Source organism: Doryrhamphus excisus, linkage group LG8 (assembly GCF_037039965.1).
Source record: "Doryrhamphus excisus strain RoL-2023G ecotype Guam linkage group LG8, RoL_Dexc_Guam_v1.1, whole genome shotgun sequence".
NCBI classification, from domain to species: domain Eukaryota; kingdom Metazoa; phylum Chordata; class Actinopteri; order Syngnathiformes; family Syngnathidae; genus Doryrhamphus; species Doryrhamphus excisus.
Window position 1 is genome coordinate 17,385,282 of NC_136364.1, and position 25,907 is coordinate 17,411,188.

Consider the following 25,907-nt stretch of genomic DNA (forward strand, 5'->3'; position numbering starts at 1 on the left):
TTGTATGGGTCTTTGGTAAGTAGGACTAATAAAAGAACAGAAATGTGTGCTTGTGCGTGTGTGTGTGTCCGTGGGTGGCGGTGTGTGGTATTCTGGGGTAGTTTGTTAACTATCTGTGTGTGTGTTTGTGCAGCATCCTGGCTTGTTGGTGTTGATTGTCTGTCTCTTGTGCTCACAGCTTATGTTTCTGGAATCAAGCAAATGTACATGTGGAACACTGAAGGCCACAGGCGAAGAACCGTCGTGCATTTGAAAAATACAACGTGTCTTGGATAACATCAGGGACGATTCGCCTTCCAAACTTGGACACCTACTGGAAGACGTTAGATTTCTTGGTAAGTTTGAATTTGAGTATCCAGCTTGAATGCAGTTGTATTGTCAGTGATGTTCAATCTCAAACATCAAATCAATCAATTATCATTGATCATCTCATCCACAAGTATGCTAACATTGACTTATTGATATTAGAATGATTAATTAATTACTTAATATGATTAATTACTCAATATTAACATTAATATTATATTATTTTTTAATATTAATATATATTAATATTTTTTAAGATAAATTTGCTTTTCTATAGACCAATTTGCTTATTTTATCTAAGCAATCTTGGTGGCACAGCGGTCGAGTGGTTAGCGCGCAGACCTCACAGCTAGGTGACCAGGGTTCAATTCCACCCTCGGCCATCTCTGTGTGGAGTTTGCATGTTCTATGCGTGCAATTTCTCCGGGTTCAATAATTTGAACAATAATCTGTTCATGACGACCTGACATGTATTTTGTTAAATTGCAGTTTTATACAATTTTAGTAAGACAGCATATTTATTAAATATGATGATTATGTTTAGGGCTGCATGGCGGATGAGTGGTTAGCGCGCAGGCCTCACAGCTAGGAGACAGGTATTCAATTCCACCGCCCAGCCATCTCTGTGTGGAGTTTGCATGTTCTTACTGGGTTTTCTCCGGGTACTCTGGTTTCCTCCCACATTCCAAAAACATGCTAGGTTAATTTGTCGACACCAAATTGTCCATAGGTATGAATGTGAGTGTGAATGGTTGTTTGTCTATATGTGGCCACCAGTCCAGGGTGTACCCCGCCTCTTGCCCAAAGACAGCTGGGATAGGCTCCAACATCCCCCGCGACCCTTGTGAGGAAAGCGGTAGAAAATGAATGAATGAATGAATCTAAGCAATCTCAGGTAAAAAAAATTACGCACATTCCGCCAGTTCAATGTGTATACCAACCATAGTCCCATATTTATTTCCCATTGGCACAAGTGAGTTGCTTACCACTAAACAGCATAAGGAAATTGTCGTCACCCTAAACAGAACAGTTTAATATCTTGCTGTAGTTTATGCGTGCTTCAGCGACTGCTTTAGCTTTCATTACAGGCACTGTCGCCTAAATCTCAGCTCAATATGATGCCGCTTGCACCGAATCCGCCTCATAAAATGTTTCTGTCAACCTGTTTTACCACCCTTTGAAGGGCTTATTAGATAAAGCAACATTTTCATCATGTCTCATATGCTTCAGACATCAGCAGCGCTTTTAAATCATTACACTCGGTAGTACAGCAAACCTTTTATATGTTCTAGAATACTTGCTGCTTCTCTATCTTATTCTATTTGACATTCCCTGTGCATTGTGTCCGGCAACATGCTGCCTCGTCAACTTATCTTCAAGACATGATTTTAACAACCAAGCTCCAAGCTTTGACAGTGACACTGAGCAGCTATTCGGCGCGCAACTGTGAAAATATCTGACAAAACGAACTCCTCTTAGAATGATTCCTTAGGTATGATTGTGGCGCGTGACAACCCGCTGTGGAACATGTGGCTCGGGGTTATTAAAGTCTGGAACATCTCATTTTCTTCATCAAGTCACAACGAGCCCACTGTGATTGGTCCTCAGTGCAGACTGCGCATGTTGGTATGCTGTTGATTGATTGACAGGTCTGCAGTGTAACCATGGGAACCAGGATGGAGGTGACACTGCTTGAGAGCCGGATGACTACTGAGGACTACAGGAAGCTGCAGAGCCTTTTCCTGGTGAGCCTTTGTCACTTTATGAATAGTCTTACATTATAGCAACAAAGGAGGTGTAATATAATTGATGCCTTACTGTGGTATCCCATAGTAACCCCATCAGCATTTTATAGGAAATGTTTCATGATTCATGATTTATTTGGACAACTTTTCAACCTATTTATTGATCAATCAGTTGTCTGCCTGCATTAGACATTAGTTCTCAATCCTTATTTATAGCGTATTATTGTTATCAGAATGGTGTGTCATTTTATTTTCCCATTCAGTGTACCTCTTAATCAATGGTACTTTTATATTAGTATCTATAAAAAAGATGAAAATACTTGTTCAGATTATTTTGCCTAATATTAGATGACATTACCAGAGCTGAACCAACATGCCACGGCTGAGATTGGGTGAAAAAAAATCTTCTCCTCTCATTCTGTGTGGAAGTGGGACTTTTTTGGCTTCATTGTCCTTCTTCCCCACTCCCCACTTTCTTAAGTACATTTATTCATTTTCTACCGCTTATCCTCACAACGGTAATGGGGGGTGCTGGAGCCTATCCCAGCTGTCTTCGGGCGAGAGGCGGGGTACATCCTGGACTGGTGGCCAGCCAATCACAGAGCACAAAAAGACAAACAACCATTCACACTCACATTCATACCTATGTACAATTTGTAGGCGGCAATTAATTAACCTAGCATGTTTCTGGAATGTGGGAGGAAACCGGAGTACCCGGAGAAAACCCACGCATGCACAGGGAGAACATGCAAACTCCACACAGAGATTGCTGAAGGTTTCCTCAAGTACAATTAAGTACAATAAGTAAATTGGAGAGGCTAACTAGTTAACTGCGTAACTAGTAAGGGACTATAGGGGTGTTATTTCATGTCTACAGGTCTCAAATAATTTTAAAACAGTATTCAGAAAGTCAAAACAGTTTTCTAAGCTCTAACAATGAAAATATATTAATATTAATATTGAATCCTACTTTGCGGAAATTGACTTCTAATTAACTGCAATAAATAATGACGTTTTATTTTTAAGACTTTTATTGTCCTGCAGCAAAAGTCTGTCTAATATACAGGACAGCACTTGGCTCTATATTAAATTAAAAAAAATGAAAATGAATGAATGGATATTAGAAAGTCAATACTGCTGTTAATCTTGCTATATGAAAATTTTTAAACAAACATGTCCTTCATTCAAATCATCATTGTTCTTCATTGTTTTTCATATCGACCCAGGACTCCTCAGGGGTGCCTTGCTCTTTGTCCAGAAAGGAATTCATCCACCTCGCCTCCTCTATGGTCAGCTGCGGCTCCAAAGAGGAGTACGGCTTCCTGTTTGACAGTGTGGTTGTCTGTCAAGAGCACCGTGGACTCCTCCTGGACTGCGAAGCTGTGAAGGAAGAAGGCCGCGTGGACTGGGGAGGACTGTGCTCGTTTCTTCAGCAGACGCTGTCTGAAAAACTGAAGCGCAGCAGAAAAGGAAATGCGCCTTACTGGAAGCCTCCTCGTTCTCTGACCTGTCCCCATCGAGATTCTTTACAGAAGGTAAATGATGGTTAACCTACTGTAGAAGTCTGTTTAGAGTCATTGATCCAGCATGTTCATTTACAAAAATAATTATTTGCAGCTCTTGACATTGAAAAGCTTTGGAATCCATAACTCTGCTGACTGTATAACATTGTGAAGCATTAAGGTCTCCGGTCTGAATGGTTCTCCCCCATTCGAGATAACACCGGACTCCTGAAAGTTAAACATCTATCAATTAGTATGCAAATGAACAGGCTGCTAAAAGTGCCGACAGCTGTGAATAATGTGATGGCTTACCACTGTAATCTTTCAGGCTTGAGAATGTCAAAATGTTAGTTGTGTTTCCCCAAATGACTGACAGACTCTAATGTCTACATGTCCTTTTAAAAGACACAAAAGCAAATGTGATACAGTTCACTTGGGTCTGGCGTCACACCACGCTACATACAACGTGTATTAAATAATGGTAATGGTAATGGTTTAATTTCATTTGAACATGCATCAGATTACAATTGAGTGCATCACATAATCAGTTCACAGTTCCACATGTCCGAAAGGAGTAGGAAGAAGCAAAGCTTATTAAATCCTACCCCTCCATCTGGTACTTTTACAATCAGTAACTGTTACATTTGTTCACTTCCTGCTTTCCATTATACAGTTTAAGGTTTTTTGTTTTAATAATGTACCGAAGTACGAGGTGATATGATCATCCAAGACATAATGGGTACCATAGTAAGTGTCAATATAGTGATATATATAGCACATCATGACTGGTTCAAGACTCTTCATCCTTGTATTTAGCAAACATCAACTGCTTGTATTGTTTCTTGAATTGGCTCATCGTTGTGCATTGTTTGAGTTCCTTACTCAATCCATTCCATAGTTCGATTCCACATACTGAAATGCTATGGCTTTTTAATGTAGTCCTAGCATATAAGTGATTCAAATGTAGTTCTTCCCTGTCATCATATTTCTCCTCTCTTGTAGAGAAGTATTGGATTACATTTTTAGGCAATTGGTTATTTTTAGCTTTATGCATTATTTTAGCTGTTGGACGTTCATGATCAAATAAAGTTGCAGTCTGTCAGTAAAGAATTCAAATTCCTGTTGTCTTATGACGTCTTATGCTTTCCTCAGGTGTTGTACCTAAAGAATTGGGGTCAGTACATGACGGTGAGCAAAGGAGGATCTGTGGGCCTGCGGGACAGTTCTGACATGTCACTACTGAGCACCCAACGACTGCATAACAGCACAGTCCAACCCAAAGACCTCTGGGTGACAGACGTGGTGCTGATGCACAATTTATATAAGGTGATCTTAAAACAACACAGAATTCTTACCTGGAGGTTCTACAATATTGTTTTGTGATCTTCCTTTTAACAAGCCATTACGATTTTGACTCGATTGTGACATAACAACAAGGCTATTTTACATGGCATCGCTTCGAAAAGAGTTTCTTAGCCCTGAGTAAAAAAAAAACTCACCGAATTTAAAGAACAAAAAGTCCAAGCTGAAGCTATCCTAATTCTGCACTTGATCAAACTTACTTAAGATTTGTCAGATGAAAACACGATCACTGCATGAGGCAAGGCAAGTTTATTTATAGAGCACAATTCATACACAGGGGCTGCACGGTGGACGAGTGGTTAACACACAGGCCTCACTGCTAGGAGACCATAGTTCAATTCCACCCTCGGGCATCTCTGTGTGGAGTTTGCATGTTCTCCCCGTGCATGTGAGGGTTTTCTCCGGGTACTCCGGTTTCCTCCCACATTCCAAAAACATGCTAGGTTAATTAGCAACTCCAAATTGCCCATAGGTATGAATGTGAGTGTGAATGGTTGTTTGTCTATATGTGCCCTGTGATTGGCTGGCCACCAGTCCGGGGTGTACCCCGCCTCTCGCCCGAAGACAGCTGGGATAGGCTCCAGCACCCTAGCGACCCTCGTGAGGATAAGCGGTAGAAAATGAATGAATGAATGAAAATAAACATAACATATTTTGTCATAGTATTCAGATCAAAATGTTACTTTGTAACTTTGACTATTGTAATAATTGCTCTTTTATTATCCTAATACTTGCACACAGATTGCTGTGTCATTCACGAGTAAGGAAATAGTTTTTTATGACATATTGCCGAAAATGGACTTCAGCTGCACATACAAACTACAGGTAAGACCTGCCTTTATTTTTTTTTTGCTTAAAAAAAGGATAAATCATCTATATACTGTGTGCATACATACTGTATAGGTCTGTTTGTACACACACTCATACAGTACATTCTATATACTGTATATACGTACATGAAGAAAGACAATTGTAAATATTCTACGATTGGACAAGAAGTGTTTGTATTTCTCTTTTACAGGGTTTGAAGTTTACACCGTGGTGTCTGGACTACTGGACCAATATCTCTAACCCAGATGTGGCTGTTCTTGCTATAGGTGACATTGGTGGACAGGTGAGTAACATGCACATAACACAATAAACAGGGGCAAAGGTTAGTATCAAGAAGGGTGTGTAGCCCACAAAAGGCACATTTGCTTTTTATTTTACAGGTTAGCGCTTTATATTTCACTTCAGCTCAGATCTCTTTGTTTGAACGACGTAGTCGGTGGACAGACTCTGATTCTGTGGTCGTTGTCCAATGGGATGATGTGGTCAAAGGAACACATCACTGCTGTTACATCGTCACACATCAGGGACATGAAGCGGCCTGGGTGAGGAAAGGTAGGACCTACATTGTATATACTATTAAGCTGCAACATTATGACCTTTCGGTGAACCAGGACATGACCTCCACTTAAATTCTTCCTTAGAAAAAGACAACAAATTGATATAATCTAACAATAGATTGATTATTGTTAAGCTGCACGGCGGTCGAGTGGTTAGCATTTAGACCTCACAGCTAGGAGACCAGGGTTCAATTCCACCCTCGGCCATCTCTGTGTGGAGTTTGCCTTCTTGCATGTTCATGCAAGAAATAAAACATGCATACAGGCTAAATAGCATAATAAAATCACATTATACTCAGCTGCACGGCGGCCGAGTGGTTAGCACTTAGCTTGTGAGGAGTTAGTGGAGTTTGCATGTTCTCCCTGTGCATGCGTGGGTTTTCTCCGGGTACTCCGGTTTCCTCCCACATTCCAAAAACATGCTAGGTTAATTGGCGACTCCAAATTGTTCATAGGTATGAATGTAAGTGTGAATGGTTGTTTGTCTATATGTGCCCTGTGATTGGCTGGCAAACAGTCCAGGGTGTACCCCGCCTCTTGCCCGAAGACAAGTGGGATAGGCTCCAGCACACCCCGCGACCTTCGTGGGGTTAAGCGGTAAAAAATGAATGAATGAATGATTATTGTTAAGTCGAGTGGTTAGTGCGTAGACCTCACAGCTTGGAGACCAGGGTTCAATTCCACCCTCGGCTCCAAATTGTCCATAGGTATGAATGTGAGTGTGAAAAAAACCTCATCTACAAGTACATGCCACATAAGTTCATCATTTTATACTGAATCTCTGTTGATGACACTTAAAGTGAATTACAAAATTATTCAGACCCCCTTCAGTTTAATTCACTTTTGTGATGTTGCCTTATGCTAAACGTCATTAAAATTCTTGTTTCCCCCTTAAGGAATATGCAAGGTGCCCTATGGCAAAAGCAGAAAACTGCAATATCAGATATTCACAAGTATTCAGATTGTTGCCATGTTTTGACCCATACACATTGCACACTACTGTCAGCCCTGTTGCTCATTTATTCAGCATCAGAACAATAACAGCCAATGCAGCAGCATGGGGATGCTTTGCAGAGCCCTGAGTAATCCACTTCCCCTGCCAGACTTTTGACTACTGGCATGGAAAGTTTGCGCCGGAGGTCTGACCTCCCACCTCAGCTCATCACGGATGACAAAGAGGTCGCTTTATTGTGTCATTGATCGCTTGCATCATTCAGCTCCATCCCTACTTCAGAGTCATTGGGCTGTTTGACAATGAGTCAGCAGTTGCTGTGTTCCCAGACTAACTTGGCAGAAAGCGAGGGAGGAAAAATAAGAATAAACTCATAAATAAGCACAACCAATGGGAAAACAAAAGAAAAACAAGTAAAAAGGGGAATGAGAGGCGACAAAGCCGAAATTTCAAAAGTGGTGCCTAATTGCAATTTTTAGGCAGTGTGTGTGAAAAAACCAAGAGGGAGTTGTATGTGTTTGTGTGCGTCTCAGTGGAGTGTGTGCGTTTGCATACCTCGAGGGTGCTGGTGCTGTTCTTTCTGAAGTTGCCCACCCTGCGGTACCAGTGGGAGTCTTACCATTAGTCACAGCTGGGCCACCAGAGTGACTTGGGTGGGGTACCGAGAAGATCAGTTGTTTGGGAATTAGGAGGAAATTGGGATTGCCACACACCCATGAGGGAATATAGAGCCAGTCTCCGTGGAAGGGTAAAGTTTGTGCCTGAGAAATGCTCAAATACACACCAACGGATGCTTAGACTGAATGTTCTGATTTGCCCTCGGAACAAGATGGTTTGATTTGATCTCCTGCTTTCGATTCCAAACTCCCAAGAAATGAAAGTGAAATGACACAAGCTTAATCAGACTAAAGCAGCTGTTGTATGCCATAAGGGTTCGTGATTTGGATGTGTCAGTCAAAAAGGGCAAAAAGCCATAATCACTGACGACTTATGCAACGACACTAATCTTTTCATTCCTAGAGTGGAAGAAAAAAAAATGTTGTATTGAATCGAAAGTAATCAGTTGTAAATATTTTTTGGCTAACATTTGACCTGCAACAGTCGCATGCCGTCTCAGCACTTCAAGTTACTATTTGTGACTGAGCTACCAGTGAAAGAAATGTTTGGCATCCAATTCAGATGTCCTCAATCAATGTGTTAATTGAGATGGATAATGATGCAAGGTCCATTACTTTTTCTGTAATACCAGCGAGCAAGTGAAAGCAGGCTAATTCTCCCGCTTGTAGATGGCTTGTTTCCTCTCAAGTGGATTTGCGGTCAATGGATGTCAGCGAAAGCAATAGGATGAAGTATCCAATCTGAATAAAAGCAATGGGTAGGGTGTCATCATTATGATCTGTTTGCGCGGATGTTGTACATTCAATTTGACAAAGTTAAGGTGATTTCATCCTAAATTGAAGTGTGTAGAGGATGGATTGAAAAGGGAGCAGCCATATTTTAGGTAGGTGATTGGTAATTCTGTCACGCAACAAGTGAGCTCGCAGGGAAAGGAATATAAGCAATTCTGCAAAATAAAAAGCTGAAGTTATATTATAAAGCATGCATAATTTCTGTTTTCTAATGTTGACATTGTGACTGACAATACAGTATACTCCATACTACCATATACCATACTTGGGAAACCGCATAGTAGTATTTTAACATAATAACAAGCTAAAACACAGCTGAAGGTGAAGGTGGTGGAGTGGTTAAGTGTCTCCACACTTGAACCCTATTGAGCTCCTGTGGGGCATCCTCAAGCTGAAGGTGGAGGACTTCAAGGTGGACTCCATGGTGTCCCCATGGAAGAATCGATGAGGATTCCAGTCAGGATTTCCACTAATATTGAATATAAAGTTCATTCATTTTCTACTGCTTATCCTCACAAGGGGTGCGAGAGTGCTGGAGCCTATCCCAGGTGTCTTGGGGCAATAGGCGGGGTACACTCTGGACTGGTCGCCAGCCAATCACAGGGCACATATAGACAAACAACCATTCACACTCACATTCATACCTATGGACAATTTGGAGTCACCAATTAACCTAGCATGTTTTTGGAATGTGGGAGGAAACCGGAGTACCCGGAGAAAACCCACGCATGCACGGGGAGAACATGCAAACTCCACTAACTCCTCACAAGATCTGAGGCCTGAGTGCTAACAACTCGACCGCCGTACAGCATACAGTATACATAGATTTTCTTTATTTATGCTTTTTAGCCTTTTTGCATGTTTTATTTCTTCACGCCGTGCAAACAAAAGCAAATTATAGTGTTAGTAAGTTAGTAAGCATGGAGCTACGTATCCGGAAGTCCTCGGGAGCGCTTGGAAGTGTGACCAATCACAGTGGAGTGGGCATACGTAGAAGAGGGCCAGAGGTGGAATAAATTAAATGGACCGTTTGGGTCAGAAGCCGGTAGTCATAAAATTAGGTGCAGAATCTGGAAGATCTAGAAAGCTTTCTGTGCATGTTATCTTGTGTAGCTGTTCTACAGGAATCCACATCTCAATACAAAATGAGCATGCTGAAAATTAGCAAAATTCGTCCCCTTTAAGACTTGCTGGATTGTTACGCTGTCGTGCCGCCCGCTGGTAAAATGTGGGCAGTGACAATAACATGCTGTTGCAGCAAGATTGCAGGTAATAAAAACCTAAAGAGTGGCGCTGATTCTTACATAATCTGAACAAGTTCCTATCCGTGATCACAACCACTATCCACCGTGCAACCCCTCTTCAATATTTTGTTATTTTATTACCTCCTACGAAGACATACTGTAATAAAATTGCTGAAATGAGAGGGCTAAAGTCACTTTGTCAGATACTGTAACACAGGCTACTCCCATGCATTTTGGCACATAATATCCAGGAGGACTTAATAACCACACAATAATGTCAACACTTTCTGCGGTGTGAACAACCCTGCTGAGTTTGAGAACAATCTGTAGTTGACCTTCACTTTTCTTATATCCTGCAGTCCTTTACTTGGACTCACTGGAGGCCTTTGTGTCATGCAGCACCAGGCCACAAAGCAGCATGGTGATTGGCTGGCGGGAGAAGGAGCGCAGGAGTCTACGAGTCTCTTCCTTCGTTACAAAGAGGGGAGTTTGGGACATAGATTATCATCATGAGCTGAAACTTATTGGTAAGTAAAGTAATATAGTTATAATGGACTGTAGCAGTGAGCCCAACTTGAGTGCAACTTCTGGTTTGTTTACTGTCTATCTGTATATAAAGTACTAAACATAATGACATAATTTGGTCTCACCATATGGTCATGGATTACAAAATTTTAAGCGCAAAAAAAATAGTTGAACATATTGTATATGATCTTTATGATTTGACAAGCCAGATGGTTGGTTTCACAAATCTGGGATTGTTCCATGCTGTTCTTTGCTCTTAAGCATGCGTGCTTAGGCAGCTTGCATTATTATTACTTAGTGATTATCACTGGCAACTATTGCATTGAAAATTCCAAATACCTAGATGAATACTACTAAAAGCAAAGTGCATTGAAAATTCCAAATACCTAGATGAATACTACTAAAAACAATGTGCATTGAAAGTTCCAAATACCTAGACCAGGGGTCTCAAACTCAATTTGGAGCTAGGGTCTGGGCAAGGCTGGGCCGCATCAGGTTTTCAAAAAAAAAAACAAACACATTTATTAAAAACAGAAAAATATACAAACTTTTTCAGTGCTTTGGTTCCGATTTTCTACAATAAAAGCTTTGATAAAATATTCCACTGTTCTCAAATCTTATTTTTTTTTTTCCTGCACAAAATAAGATAAAAAATAAATAAACAAATCAAGAATAAAGAAAATCAATCAATCAGTAATAAATAAATATAATAATAATAATAAAAACTTAAGAAACCACATATAGTTGGTGGGTAGACAAATTATTTTTTTCAGATTAAAATCAAAGCATTATTAGAGCCCTGTAGACATGACAAAACACGACTATAGTCACATTTATACTCTTTTTTTATTTACAACATATTGCGCAACTGCAGGGTTTTGAGACACATGCTAACTCGCAAACTAGAGAGCTAGCGACCTAAACGGTAGCCTTCAAGTTATTTCCTTTAAACTTAAATAGCCAAAAATGTACCACTTCCACACGGATAGGGAGGATAATTATTAACAATTATTTAACCTTTAACATGAACATTAATCAAACGTCATAATTTTTTCTGGGTACATGATACCATACAGCATCCATATCAAACTTGCGCGGGCCGCACTAACATTAAACTTTCATATCAAGGCGGGGGCCTCAAACTAGTGTCGCGTGTTTGAGACCCCTGGCCTAGACGAATACTACTAAAAACAATGTGCAAAAAAATTCCAAATACCTAGATGAATACTACTACTAAAAACAATGTGCATTTGTGAATGTGAAGACATATCATCGTATTTCTGGTAGCCACGGCAGGTGTAGATCATCAAGTCCAGCTATGGAACGCTTATGTGACCTCTCAGCCAGTCTGCATACTCACTGGCCACATGGCCCCAGTTACATCTGTTCACTTCATGCAGAAGAAACAACTACTCAGCTTCTCAAGAGATAAGGTATGTGTGTGTTTGTGTGCAGTAAAAAAAAAAATTTAGATATAATATTGAGAATTATGCTGCAGATGAGTAAGAAAATGTGGCTCTCACTGCTACCTGCATTTACTACAATCACGACCACATTTTCTTTCAAACCTGCTTTTTGTCTGTTGCAAAAATAATCTTGGTGCTGCTTTCCCGTTCCTCCTGTTGCAGCATTGTGCATGTTTGCCTTCACTTTTCGATTTTCTGAGGGGAATAAATATTTTAGAGGTGATTTATGTTCCATCTGCCCGCTGCTTAAACACCATCTGCCACTGCAAGAAGCTTTGAAAGCTTTACCACACTTTCCTCTGGAAGTGTTCCTGCACCGGAGACATTCATCTTGCTTGGTGCCGTAAACCAATATGGCAGACCTCTCATTAAGAGGCCCTCTGAGGCATGCAGTGCACAAACCGGGGCAGACTGGTCATCTATCTTTGGTCATCTCGTGATAATTAGTTTAAAAAAAGTCTCCAAATAATATTACACTTTATAACTGTAAACAAACACCCAGCTTCCATTTTCTTTGTCCAGGTTTTGTTTTTATGGGATATTTCCAGTCAGCTGTGTGTTCACCGTCTGGATGGCGTTTTTCCAGCAACGCAAGAGAGCGTGCACACACTTCTGCTGTGGATTGAAGAGCGCCAAGTCCTGCTGCTCACCTTCAATAGCGTGCTTGTTTTGTTGGAGACCATGAAGGAGGAGACAAGAACCAGCAGCCATGAGCATCCCGTCACCTGTGTGCTCTACAGCAGCCTTTTCAGACAGGTTTATGTATTATTATGTATTACTGCACAGTATGGTAGTAGATGCATCATCATGTGGTAGTAAAATGGATTCAAACGTGGAGTGGGAGGCTAAGTGGACCGGTTTAATAAAGCTTGATGTAGAATTGCACTCCAATAGAAAAATCATCATATGCGAGGCAGGACGGTTCCACTCCATTCCTGAGTGGCAATAATGGCTGCTCTAAAGTGGGAGTCAACTGTCACACTTAGTGTGCTTTTTTTCCACTGCAGCTCCCTTTGCTGGATTTGGTGCGTTACCACCACACTAATGCCACTGGATTAAAAAAAAAAACAGTTTGACGATCTGCACCTTTGTCTGTATTTTCATAAAAAATGATTGGATGGACTGGTCTGACTGTTTACAGACTGGCTGGATGGATTGACTGAAGGACTGATGTGTTAAATTATTGATTGATCGACTGAATGATTTTCTAACTGACTAATGAATGGAGGGACTAACTGACTGGTTGACTGGTTCACCGTTTGACGTGATACTTACTGACTGACTGAATGGTTACCAACTGACAGATGGACGGACTGATGTATTAAATTATTGATTAATGGACTGAATGATTTTGTAACTGACTGATTTTCCAATTGACTAATGAATAGAGGGACTAACTGACTGGTTGATCGTTTGATGTGATACTTGGTGGCCTTACAGATGGATGGATAGACTGACCGACTTACTGACTGAATGGTTACCAACTGACAAATGGACGGACTCATGTATTAAATTTTTGATTGATGGACTGAATGATTTTGTAACTGACTGATTTTGTAACTGACTAATGAATGGAGGGACTAACTGACTGGTTGACCGTTTAACGTGATACTTGGTGGCCTTACAGATGGATGGATAGACTGACCGACTTCCTGACAAAACGGTTACCAACTGACAGATGGACGGACTGATGTATTAAATTATCGATTGATGGACTGACTGATTTTGTAACTGACTAATGACTAATTGACTGGTTGACCGTTTGACGTGATACTTGGTGGCCTTACAGATGGATGGATAGACTGACCGACTTCCTGACAAAACGGTTACCAACTGACAGATGGACGGACTGATGGATTGATGACCAGACAACAAACTAACTGATTCACTAGTTGCACTCAAGGCCAAATGTTTATTGTACTTGACAGAGGTAATTCAGTGCAAGTTGGATAGGCTACATTCGACATTCTGATTATTTCTGAAATCTCTTCAGCAGCTTGCTTAGATATGCACGTAAGTCGGAGCATTAGCTTTTATCACATTGGGATTTTTGGTGGAATCGTCCTCCTATTTTAATACATTCCAATTTGACAGCATCATGACTTATACAACTTCCATCTGACTTGGCATGGCAATAAAAAGATCTGATGCATGTGTTATATGTTAGAATAATTGAAAGTATTTTTTTTTTCTCACCACATGAAACAATTATTACAAATCTTTATTGCTTCCCACATATCGTAGATCAGACAGCTTTCAATTATTGATGTCCTCTGATTTTCTCTCTCTCCGCAGGTAATAAGCAGCGACACCGGCTCTTCTGTGATCTGCTGGCTAGCTGACACAGGCCAAAAGGTTAAACAAATTCACCGTTGCCATGGCAATGCCGAGATCTCCACCATGGCTTTGGATGGCACACAGACAAGGCTGTTCACTGCAGGCACTGATGGAGAGGTTAAAGTGAGAAAACGTACACACACACAACTCATCACAACTCATCTCCTCGAGGGTTAACTTCATTCTGCAGATCTGACCAATAACACACAGGTTTTTCCCCGGTGCCTAATCTATATTGATGGACCATTATTTAAAGGGAAACTGCATTTTTTTTTTTACCTCATTCACAATCCTATTGTCCTAGCGTTTTTTTTTTTTTATTCAACAGGGAGAACATGTCTTGTGCTGGAAGATACAGCTATTCCATCAGTCGGTGCCCCAATTAGACCATACATTGGAATTAACTGTTTTGTGTGTGTATGTTTCACTATAGCCTGATCTGCCTAGCACACAGCAACATTATTCTCTGGCCTGGGGGAAGGAGGCGTCTAACCTTGTTGACAGAAGTAGCATTAGTTCCGTGAAATTCCCAAAAAGTGCATTTATTGAATTTCTACCGCGGGGGTGCTGGAGCCTATCCCAGCTGTCTTCAGGCGAGAGGCGGGGTACACCCTGGACTGGTAGCCAGCCAATCACAGGGCACATATAGACAAACAACCATTCACACTCACATTCATACCTATGGACAATTTGGAGTCGCCAATTAACCTAGCATGTTTTTGGAATGTGGGAGGAAACTGGAGTACCCGGAGAAAACCCACGCATGCAAACTCCACACAGAGATGGCCGAGGGTGGAATTGAACTCAGGTCTCCTAGCTGTGAGGCCTCCGTGCTAACCACTTGTTCACCGTGCAAAAAGTGCAGTTTCCCTTTATTAAGGACCAACAGGCAACCACCAAAACCGTTTTTGATATTTATTATGATCAACACTTGCAGGTATGGGACTTCAATGGCCGCTGCCTCCATAGAATGAACGCTGGTCTGGGAAAGGCTGTAGTCATCTCACACATCCTGCTGCTGAGGAGAAGCATCCTGGTGATGGGCTGGGAGAGGTGCTGAACATGCTGTACATTGTTTTGACAACAATGAGATTGCTCGTATTGACTACTAAGTATTTAGAAATAAAATGTAGAGTGTTTTTTATGATGTGCATCCTACATGATTGCCACTTCATCCTTTATTAATCGTTCTCTCAATGATTGGTAATAGCTTGTTTTTGTGACTGCTCCTTACCAGCCCTCTCACTTTTCTGCCCCTGTAGGATGTTGACAGTATTTCGCCTTCATTCTTTCTCAAAGTCTCAAGTTGAGCCATCAGAGTGGAAGGGCGGTGTTCATCATCGTGCAGAAGTGCTGTGTGCGGCATTCCAGCCTCTGCAGACTCTGGTCACAGGTATGCATTTTTATACTTTTTATACTTTATACTTTTTAGCAACCCCTGACCTCTTTGTTGGCAGCAATTTTGAAAAAAAAGATTTTAAAAGCAAAAAACATTTACAACTTCAAAATATATTGTTTTCTAAATTGGGTACTGTTTGTTTTATAGCTTATCATTGGTAGCCAGGCAGAAGCATGTGTCCCGGTTGTGTAGTGGCTCGCTGTGGCATCGAATTTGCAATTAATTCGGCCCCACAGAGAGCAACTACCCGCCAATCACGTAATCTTTGGTGCGAACTGGCACCAACTGGCGCCAGCTCAGTGGACTCCTAGCATCATTGGCGCAACTTGACTCGTGCCATTACATTCCAGTGGATTCCAATAGGCGGATTGTTTGTGACATTTGGTTCCACTTGGTGGACAGATTTGACACATTTTGAAATTTTTTTGCCGCCGTTAAGGGCCACCACAAGCCAGTTGGGAGGCACTTTGAGCCACTGCACGCCACTAGGCACCTTATTGGTGACACTAGGTGCGACAGCAAATTGTATTGCCGCAAACTGGCACCAACTGGCGCCAGCTCAGTGGACTCCTAGCATCATTGGCGCAACTTGACTCGTGCCATTACATTCCAGTGGATTCCAACAAGCGAATTGTTTGTGACATTTGGTTCCACTTGGTGGACAGATTTGAAACATTTTAAAATTTTCTTGCCGCCAAACTCAATTTTTGCCGCCGTTAAGGGCCACCACGAGCCAGTTGCGGAGGCAGTTTGAGCCACTGCACGCCACTCGGAACCTTATTGGTGACACTAGGCGCGACAGCAAATTGCATTGCCGCGAACTGGCACCAACTGGTGCTGGCTCAGTGGACTCCTAGCATTATTGGCGCAACTTGACTCGTGCCATTACATTCCAGTGGATTCCAATAGACGTATTGTTTGTGACATTTGGTTCCACTTAGTGGACAGATTTTAATCATTTTGAAATTTTCTTGCCATTACATTCTAGTGGATTCCAATAGGCGGATTGTTTGTGACATTTGGTTCCACTTGGTGGACAGATTTTAAACATTTTGAAATTTTCTTGCTGCCAAACTCAATTTTTGCCGCCGTTAAGGGCCACCACGAACCAGTTGGGAGGCAGTTTGAGCCACTGCACGCCACTAGGCACCTTATTGGTGACACTAGGCGCGACAATAAATTGTATTGCCGCGAACTGGCACCAACTGGCGCCGGCCCAGTGGACTCCTAGCATAAGGAGGAAACACATTTTGGCAAATAACTCACTAACATGTTAAAGTATCGCTTTATAACTTCCTGACCAACGTATGGATTGTCATAAAACTATTTTTCTCACCATGTCCCTATCCTTTCATTTCTTTTGTAAATTAAACTTTAATGACTGCAGAATAATCTGTAGGGTGGGTGTCATGTGGACGGAAAAAAAAAAGCATACACAGAGAAAAAAAAGATTTAGAAATGAAAATTATTCTGAGAAAAGCACTTAAGTGAAATAACAAAGAGCAATTATGCGCTGATTAAATGAAGTGTGGTTGTTATAAAAGGAGTCATTCTCCACACATAGTTGCTTTTCTGAGCGTCTGCATGCATGATTAAACAGACAGATATTTTAAGGTTTCACAGTCAAATGTATAATTCACTCGGCGAGTGTGCTCGTCTAACAATAGGCTGGAGTTAGGAATAAGAGTATGAACAATACTTTCACCACACTTACTTTAAATGATGTAACACGCAGCTTTAACACAGCCGTCAATTGCAATGAATTGCAAAGTGAAAACATTTTCAACTGGCCTTAACATTTTCATCAGGAATGTACAGACATCAAATTGATGAATACCGACTGTCGGTTCTCTTTTCAGTCCATTTTAAGAAGACTTTAGTTGCTTTAAAAAAGGAGACTTGTATCACTTACGGCTTCACTTTCCGTGTAGCAGACTGTGTGAGCATACACCGCATACCTGCACTGACCTTCTAAAGCACACCGAGCCTCAAGATAAGTAAGGAAAGGAGATAAAGTCAGGGCTGCATGCGTGAGGAAAGTTAGATAAGAGTGGGTGTTCTCATAGCTGCAGGGTGAATGCTCTGGGAGGGAAATAATGGTTGGTGCAGGAACAAAAGCTTGATTCTGAAGAAAGTTCTGAAACTCTGCTCCCCAAGTTCCTAACGTTTATGCCAAGTTTGTGAAAGTGCTATTACATCTCCAGGTTTAACCACTGCTTGCATGACACTTAACCTTTGATCCCTTCTGAAGTCGCCGAGCATCTGAATTCTGTGTTAACTCTTCATTCATCTCGTCCGTCGAGAGAAGATTTGCTGTGACTAATGATGCTGGTTGTTGTTTATTTGTGTGTGAGGCTAAATCCAATAATCAGGATGTGCTGTATGAGATTAGTACAATCTTAAAAAGTATCAGCCTCTATGTTCCCCTGTCTCCAAATGATTAAATATAACCGAAATACTGAACAAGAGCTGAAGAACACACAATTTCCCTCACATATGCACACACCTATATGAAACCACCTGAGAAGATTCCTGCCTTAAGTTCAAAGAAAATTGTGTCCATCACATTTTTTTTTGGTTTCTGTGCGTTCTAAAGATATACAAACCGCAACTGTTACTGCCGTAATCCAGCTAAAACTCAACTCTCATAGTCACTTCCTGTCCACACGTCTGAAACACATTTATTGCAACACAAGTACAAGTTTTATTTATCTCTTAAATGTCTTGTTTTCTTTGATTATATCTACTTTATTGAGTAATGGTAATGGTAATGGTTTAATTTCATTTGAACATGCATCAGATTACAATTTCCCAATATAATTAAATACAATTTTTTATTATTTTTAATTAAATTATTAAATTATCAAAATTATTAAAATTACATTTTATTATATTATATATGTTATATTTTTTATTAATTAATTTATTTTAAACATTTTTAATTTATTTTTTAAATTTTTTGTCCTGTACCAAAGTACGAGGTGATATGACCATCCAATGACATAATGGGTACCATAGTAAGTGTCAATATAGTGATATGTATAGCACATCATGACTGGTTCAAGACTCTTCTCCTTGTATTTAGCAAACATCAACTGCTTGTATTGTTTCTTGAATTGGCTCATCGTTGTGCATTGTTTGATTTCCTTACTCAATCCATTCCATAGTTTGATTCCACATACTGAAATGCTATGGCTTTTTAACGTAGTCCGAGAGTAATATGAGTGTAAAGGTTACTACTGTATATGGGTATTATTCCATGTCCATAGGGCAAAAACTGTATTTAGACATGTATAAACTGGTTTCCTATGCTCTAATCATGAACATATTCTATTTATAAACCATGATAAACAAGGGATTGCTGTATTTACTTCTTGTATGTATGTATGTATGTATGGACAAATGTTTATAAGCATGCTTTATGTTCACCTCCCCAAAAAATGTGCAGGAAGTTGTGATGGAGAGATTATAGTGTGAAACAACAACACTGAAAAAGCTTTGAGAAAACTGCAGCCGCCTGCTAAGCATGAAGAATTCGGTAAGTAGCTGGGTCGCGTGTCCACTCTGACATGCAAACGCTAACTGAAAATTACATTACTTTAATTTGTTCAAATTTGTATTATTGGGTTACAAAAGACCAGTTCCACGCTCGAAGCCAGCTGGGATAGGCTCCAGCATTCCGGTGACCCCTAGTAAGCAGTATAGAAAATGAATGAAGTGTTTCCAGGAGGAAGAATCTTGACGTACACCTAATCGGTTCCTCCGGCTTTTTGGGGTGTACCACTTAAATTTTTTGTTCCATAACCCTCAAAGTCTTTTAAGAAGTTAAAGTCTTACTGTGTCCAACCTCAGCAGGAATGGTGAGTCCTTGCTCATGTGGCTCAACAAGCATTTTTGACAAGATTTTGGCTTTTAAAGGCTGTGGTCGTTTGATCAGCTGAAGAGCAGTGTATTTCTTGTTAATGTTTTTCTTGCAATACAAATATTTTTGCATTTTGACGCCCCAGCCTCCTTAAGATTCAACAGTGCAAAATGTAAATTCTTGCAATTTGTTAACTGGTCTTAACATTTTGATCATTAAGGACAAAAAAATCCGTAAAAGCAAAACCTGGGAAACTGATCAGCCTTCAAGTTTTGTGAGATACTGAGGACGTTCGGTAAGATCCTGGTTAGTTTTCAATGCCTTTTTTAAGATTTCGGTATTTCGGAAGGCGGGCACCCACTGGAGAGTTTTGAAGAATCTAGACATTTTAGCATTTGTTTAGTAATAAATAAATTGCCTGTGACTTTTTTTTGTCTCCTAGAACAAAAGGACAATCCTGGGATCACCAGATTGATATTTTTACAAAGTCGTACAGCCGCACAAATAGCAACAGGTGAAGTCCATTTGTCTGTCTGTCTGTTGGGGTGCAACGGTGCAGGTAACACTCGCTACTGTCCATACATTCCTAATTGGGCGACACTTATTTGTGTGTAAAGAGAACAAATTATTTTCTTGCACCTGAATAAGAATTTTGTACATTTAATTAACATTTTAACATTTATTTTCTACACGCTGCAGTTGTCAACATTGTAACATAGGATATTTACACAGAAAATCACACTGTAAGGACTGCATGGCGACCAAGTGGTTAGCGCGCAGGCCTCGCAGCTGGGAGACCAGGGTTCAATTCCACCCTCGGCCATCTCTGTGTGGAATTTGCATGTTCTCCCCATGCAGGCGTGGGTTTTCTCCGGGTACTCCGGTTTCCTCCCACATTCCAAAAACATGCTAGGTTAATTGGCGACTCCAAATTGTCCATAGGTATGAATGTGAGTGTGAATGGTTGTTTGTCTATATGTGCCCTGTGATTGGCTGACGACCAGTCCAGGGTCTACCCCGCCTCTCTCCTGAAGACTGCTGGGATAGGCTCCAGCACCCCCCGCGACCCTCATGAGGAAAAGCGGTAGAAAATGAATGAATGAATTTTTAGAATAACCCGCAGGTTCCAAAAGAGAAGCTGCGGGCGGAAAATAGCCCCTAGGATGCACTTTAGACACCCCTGATTTACAGTGTTTAATTGTAGGAAGGTGCAACAGAAAGAGTTTGAACAGGGTGATGATTATTTTATTCTCATACTGAACAATGGCATCACAGCGCTTTCGTTAGTAAGCACTCATCTTTGTCTGTTCACGGAGATGAAGTGTTCAAAAACAAGTGCAAGTTGCGGCCAAGGAGACCGGAGCCCAGTGGGCACCATAGGTAAGTCACCTACATTGCTGACACAGGCAGGTGGGGCTGGGTGGCTGTTGACTGATGACTGTCTTTCATTGAAATATGTAGAGTGTGGGAATTGGACATTAAGTCGCAGGAGAGGCTCTTCAACAGACTGGACAGACACACAGAAGCACAAACACAAAGGATGTGTAATGGTTCAGTATTTTACCATGAGCTGTTGCATCCTTACAATGGATTTAGGTGTATAAGGTGTATGTATGTAGACTATTGGGGTTATTGACTGACATTTGAATTGTCTTAGGTAGTGCAGACCTGGTGTCATGTGGCAGTTCTGGACTGGTCAGGTTCTGGAATACCATCACCGGGAGTCTGCTTGGAGAGTTCACGGCACATAACGGACAACCGGGCCCTATTGTCATGACTGTCAGCCCCTGTGGAAAATTTCTCATCACAGCAGATCAGGAGGGTACGATCAAGACGTGGGACATCGAGGTACTGTTGGTGCTTGGATACTTGGATTTAAGTGGAGACTCTAAATTGCGTAAATGTGAGTGTGAATGGTTGTTTGTCTATTTGATTGGCTGGCGACTATGCCAGGGTGTTTCCACTCAAAGTCAGCTGGGATAGGCTCCAGCTCACATAATTCCCTGAACATGAAAGTTGTAGAAATTGAACGGATAAAGACCATTTTTTTAGTCCCTGCACAACTACAACACATGAGCCATATACTGACGATCATGGTCAGTTGTTTGGTGCCACCTGTTGGTTTGCATGTATGTGTGCAGTGACAATAACATCCAATCTAAAAAACATAATGGAAATTAGGATTATGAGCATTCATTCAGTCATTCATTTTCTACCGCTTTTCCTCACAAGGGTCGCGGGGGGTGCTGGAGCCTATCCCTGGACTGGTCGCCAGCCAATCACAGGGCACATATAGACAAAGAACCATTCAAACTCACATTCATACCTATGGACAATCTGGAGTCGCCAATTAACCTAGCATGTTTTTGGAATGTGGGAGGAAACCGGAGTACCCGGAGAAAACCCACACATGCACGGGGAGAACATGCATCTCCTAGCTGCAAGGTGCGTGCTAACCACTCGACCGCCGTGCAACCTAGATTATGAGCAAATCTAGAAAAAATTATTTAAATGTATCTGGTGAGGCTGCACGGTATACGAGTGGTTAGCACGCCGACCTCACAGCTAGGAGACCAGGGTTCAATTCCACCCTCGGCCATCTCTGTGTAGAGTTTGCATGTTCTCCCTGTGCATGCGTGGGATTTCTCCGGGTACTCCGGTTTCCTCCCACATTCCAAAAACATGCTAGGTTAATTGGTGACTCCAAATTGTCCATAGGTATGAATGTGAGTGTGAATGGTTGTTTGTCTATACGTATGTGCCCTGTGATTGGCTGGCCACCAGTCCAGGGTGTAGAAAATGAATGAATTAATGTATCTGGTGAAGTTAAGACTCAAATAATCAAAACACATGAGAAAGTTGGGTAGAACACAAGGATTGGCTGAAAACGAATTATCTGTCACCAAAACAGGCCGGTGTTCACAAAACAAAACTGAGTGAACAAGTGAAACTAATGAGACGAGATTGGAAGAAGAACAATGGGCAGGCGGTTTCAAACATCGAAAACGTGACGTCAAAAATCAACTTCAATACAACATTCACACACTCAAAGGGTTCTAAACTGACTGATACCTCAGAGAGGCCTTTTGACTTTTCCCATTATTGCAGTAAAATAACCCCTCTCATGTATAATTTCCATAATATTCAGACCCCGAGTCTTTGTCGCTGTTCATGAGAGGGGTTGAATTCAGATCGCTGAAGCTCATTTTGCTCCCAGTTTAATTTATGGAAATGTATGTGTTGAAGTAAAGTTGAAGAAGCCGGGCATGCTCAGCACTCTGGTTAAAATCCTGTCCCTCGGCAAGTGTGCTTTGGGATCAACTGGATGGTTTGAACGTTTGCACTGTGTTGTGCTTTTCAGACGAAGTGCATCTGACTGTGGCAGCTCATTATACCGTAAATTAATGCTGTAAATTGTCTTAATGGCAATGTATGTGGTAAACGAGCAGCTTTCTTTGGCTGTAGTAAAGTGGGCCAAGTTTAATGAGACAGCAATGACAAAACGACACCTTGCATATAATACAATAACAATATAAGTAGTCGTTTAACGAATTTAAGTCTGAGCAGTGACACAATGCAGGAATGTGAGACTTAAAGGGGAAATACACTTTTTTATTTTTTTTACATTTTGCCCATCATTCACAATTTTAGCACCAGAAAAAAACAAGTTAATATGAGCTAGCTAACAAAGGATGTCATAGCACTTATTTTTACGCTAAAGCCATAACAAAAAAATGCAGTAAAATTATATTTCGTCACAATTGTCTCTCTATCTATGCTGCTGTTGTTGACGGATGTGATATAAATATGTGAAATCAAAACTCCCAGAAAAGAAATACAGCAAGGTACTGTAAGTATTCCACGTTATCATCACTGTATGTGTTCATAGTCAAAATAGATACGTCTCAATGACATGCATTGTTAGCTAGCTCATATTAAGTCATTTTCTCACGTTATAAACACACACAAAAGTTTCATGTTTCACACAAGCATTGTGAATGATAAGCAAAATTCCCACAAAATGTGCAGTTCCCCTTTAAATAGAAAGATATAAGGGTGATAACAGTATATTCATTCTATCTACATTTTATTCTAATACTTCCATACACGATGAATCCTCCTCAGAAGAAGCTTACTGGTTTATCCGTATTTGTTCTTTTGAATGATTGCTCAACATTTAGTAAATACAGTGAACCTTCCCTCAGCGTTATTGCCTGAAGTCCGATGAGGATGCGATGACGGAAACTCCCGAATTGCTGCAAAGTTTCCGCCCACACCAGAATGGGGTCACTCACCTGGAAATGTTTGTCCACAACGATCAACTCCTTCTTCTATCAGCATCTTCAGACTGCAGTGTGGCCCTCAGCTATCTGTCAGGAGAAACTATTGGCTTGTTTGGACAGGTAAAACACATGCTCATACACAGGAAGTATAACTATAGTCAAAAGACAATATTTCCATTTATGAGATTTATGGCAAAAGCATTGCTCAGCATTGCTTGCATGATGGTGGGTGGGATGATTGTGACGGATGAAATGGATGTGAAAGGACAAATGTGTACATGCGTGTGTTCAAGGGGTCCACATTCAGGTAGCTAGTAGTGATACCTGCAGAGTGTTACGGTGTTTAGGCTCACAAACACATGCAAGAATGAAAATACAGTACATGGACAGAATGGACATGGAAACGTAGAAAAGCAGACCCACTCACATCCGGCTTCTGAGCTCTACTGCACCATCAGTGCTACATTACCACTCTGAATTCATACATGGTAAGTCAGGGGTCTCCAACCAGAAGATCATGAGCTGCCAGTAGCTCTTAAACACTTTTCAATTAGCTCTCCAAAGACTTTATTTGTTGATTATCAACTCCTATACCAACTATATTAGGAAAGTGGGGTTTGTAGTAGTCTGGAAGTACTTGTGTGGTCCACTTCGAGACAAATCCAAGGAAATACAGCTGGAATAGGTGCAGATTCTGGAAAATCTAAAAAGTTTTCTGTGCTGGTTATTGTATGTAGCTGCTCTATAGGAGTCCACAACTCAATACAAAAGGTAAAAAGGGTAAGAAGCAGTGTGCCGTATTTGTGCCGTATTTGTGTTCCCAGCTACATAACAGAGGATGACAAATGTAAATACATAAAACAGCTATGCTATTCTAAAATGATTTTCTGTTAGGAGGCACAGTGGAGCACAAATCCAAGGAAATACAGCTGGAATAGGTGCAGATTCTGGAAAATCTAAAAAGTTTTCTGTGCTGGTTATTGTGTGTAGCTGCTCTATAGGAGTCCACAACTCAATACAAAGAGTAAGAAATATTAGAAACCTTTTAGTATGATGCAGCAGTGTGCCATATTTGTGTTCCCAGGTACATAACAGAGGATGACAAATGTAAATACATAAAAAAAGCTATGCTATTCTAAAATGATCTTTTGTTAGGAGGAGCAGTGGAGCATCAACAGACCTGAGCATGAGCACCAACAGGAGGAGGTGGCCTGACGGATGAGGAAGAAGACTGTCTGGGTGAATAGTCCCTTTTGACTTAAGCGTCATGGTATTTTAATTCTGATATATAGTTTTTCCTCAGTTCACGTCTGCACCGGTTAGACAAAATTTCCATCCAAAAAGTATCCTAAAATTGCATTACTTATTTCACATTTTACTAAGGTAGCCTGTAAGGCACATACAGCGGTGTGAAAAGGTTTAAACACATACTATCATTTTTGAAGCACTGCATTATAATGACATGCATCACTGTTTGTATCATATTGCTTTTATTATAAGTACCAATTTTTTAACTGTCTGAATAGCTACATGGCATAACATAATCATAATCGCACTCATGAGATGTTGACTATGTCAACGGGTATATGGATATGTTGGGTATTAATGTCAATACATTTTTGTCGTTGGTCCACTTTTATAAAAGCATCATTGAGAAATGTGTGCTCAGTCTAATAAATGATGCTAGTGAGGAATTTGTTTCTATAAATTTTGACATTATTTTGGCGCTAAACATAAATGATAGTCCCTTGAAGTCAAGTAGAAAGATGTTCTCGACTTACGTCAGCAGTTACAGTCTGGAGAAAGTATAAATCTTTGTACGGGTCACGGTTACTGTACCATTTATCAGCCGGAGCTGTGATATTACATCCTAATGAGATGGAAAATCAAAACTACAGTGAAGAAAATAAGTATTTGAACACCCTGCTATTTTGCTATTTCTCCCACTTAGAAATCATGGAGGGGTCTGAAATTTTCATCGTAGGTGCATGTCCACTGTGAGAGAGATAAACTAAAAAGAAAAATCCAGAAATCACAATGCATGATTTTTTAACAATTTATTTGTGTGATACCGCTGCAAATAAGTATTTGAACACCTGAGAAAATGAATGTTAATATTTGGTACAG

The 25,907-nt window shown here is 40.7% G+C and overlaps 1 protein-coding gene across 2 annotated transcripts; it reads left to right on the plus strand.

Moving 5' to 3' along the window:
- Positions 1-25,357, plus strand: LOC131134353 (cilia- and flagella-associated protein 337-like). Of its 2 annotated transcripts, XM_078792929.1 has the most exons (16): positions 1-335; positions 1,956-2,051; positions 3,278-3,586; positions 4,706-4,879; positions 5,657-5,740; positions 5,937-6,029; positions 6,127-6,298; positions 10,268-10,435; positions 11,721-11,866; positions 12,422-12,655; positions 14,195-14,359; positions 15,174-15,289; positions 15,499-15,629; positions 21,155-21,345; positions 23,703-23,900; positions 24,936-25,357. In XM_078792929.1, the coding sequence occupies exons 2-16, from the start codon at positions 1,971-1,973 to the stop codon at positions 24,993-24,995; spliced, it is 2,322 nt and encodes a 773-aa protein (XP_078649055.1). In that variant the 5' UTR covers positions 1-335; positions 1,956-1,970; the 3' UTR covers positions 24,996-25,357. The 2 variants fall into 2 exon arrangements, with proteins under 2 accessions (XP_078649055.1, XP_078649056.1); XM_078792930.1 differs by lacking the exons at positions 21,155-21,345; positions 23,703-23,900; positions 24,936-25,357 and adding an exon at positions 19,084-19,172.
- The last annotated feature ends 550 nt before the right edge of the window (positions 25,358-25,907 follow it).

Bases quoted from the DNA above. Each gene is read 5' to 3' on its own strand.
- LOC131134353 (XM_078792929.1), top strand. From the start codon at position 1,971: ATGGGAACCAGGATGGAGGTGACACTGCTTGAGAGCCGGATGACTACT. The intron at 3,587-4,705 runs GTAAATGATGGT...TGCTTTCCTCAG, and splicing joins ATCGAGATTCTTTACAGAAG to GTGTTGTACCTAAAGAATTG. The intron at 15,630-21,154 runs GTATGCATTTTT...GAATTGTCTTAG, and splicing joins TCTGCAGACTCTGGTCACAG to GTAGTGCAGACCTGGTGTCA.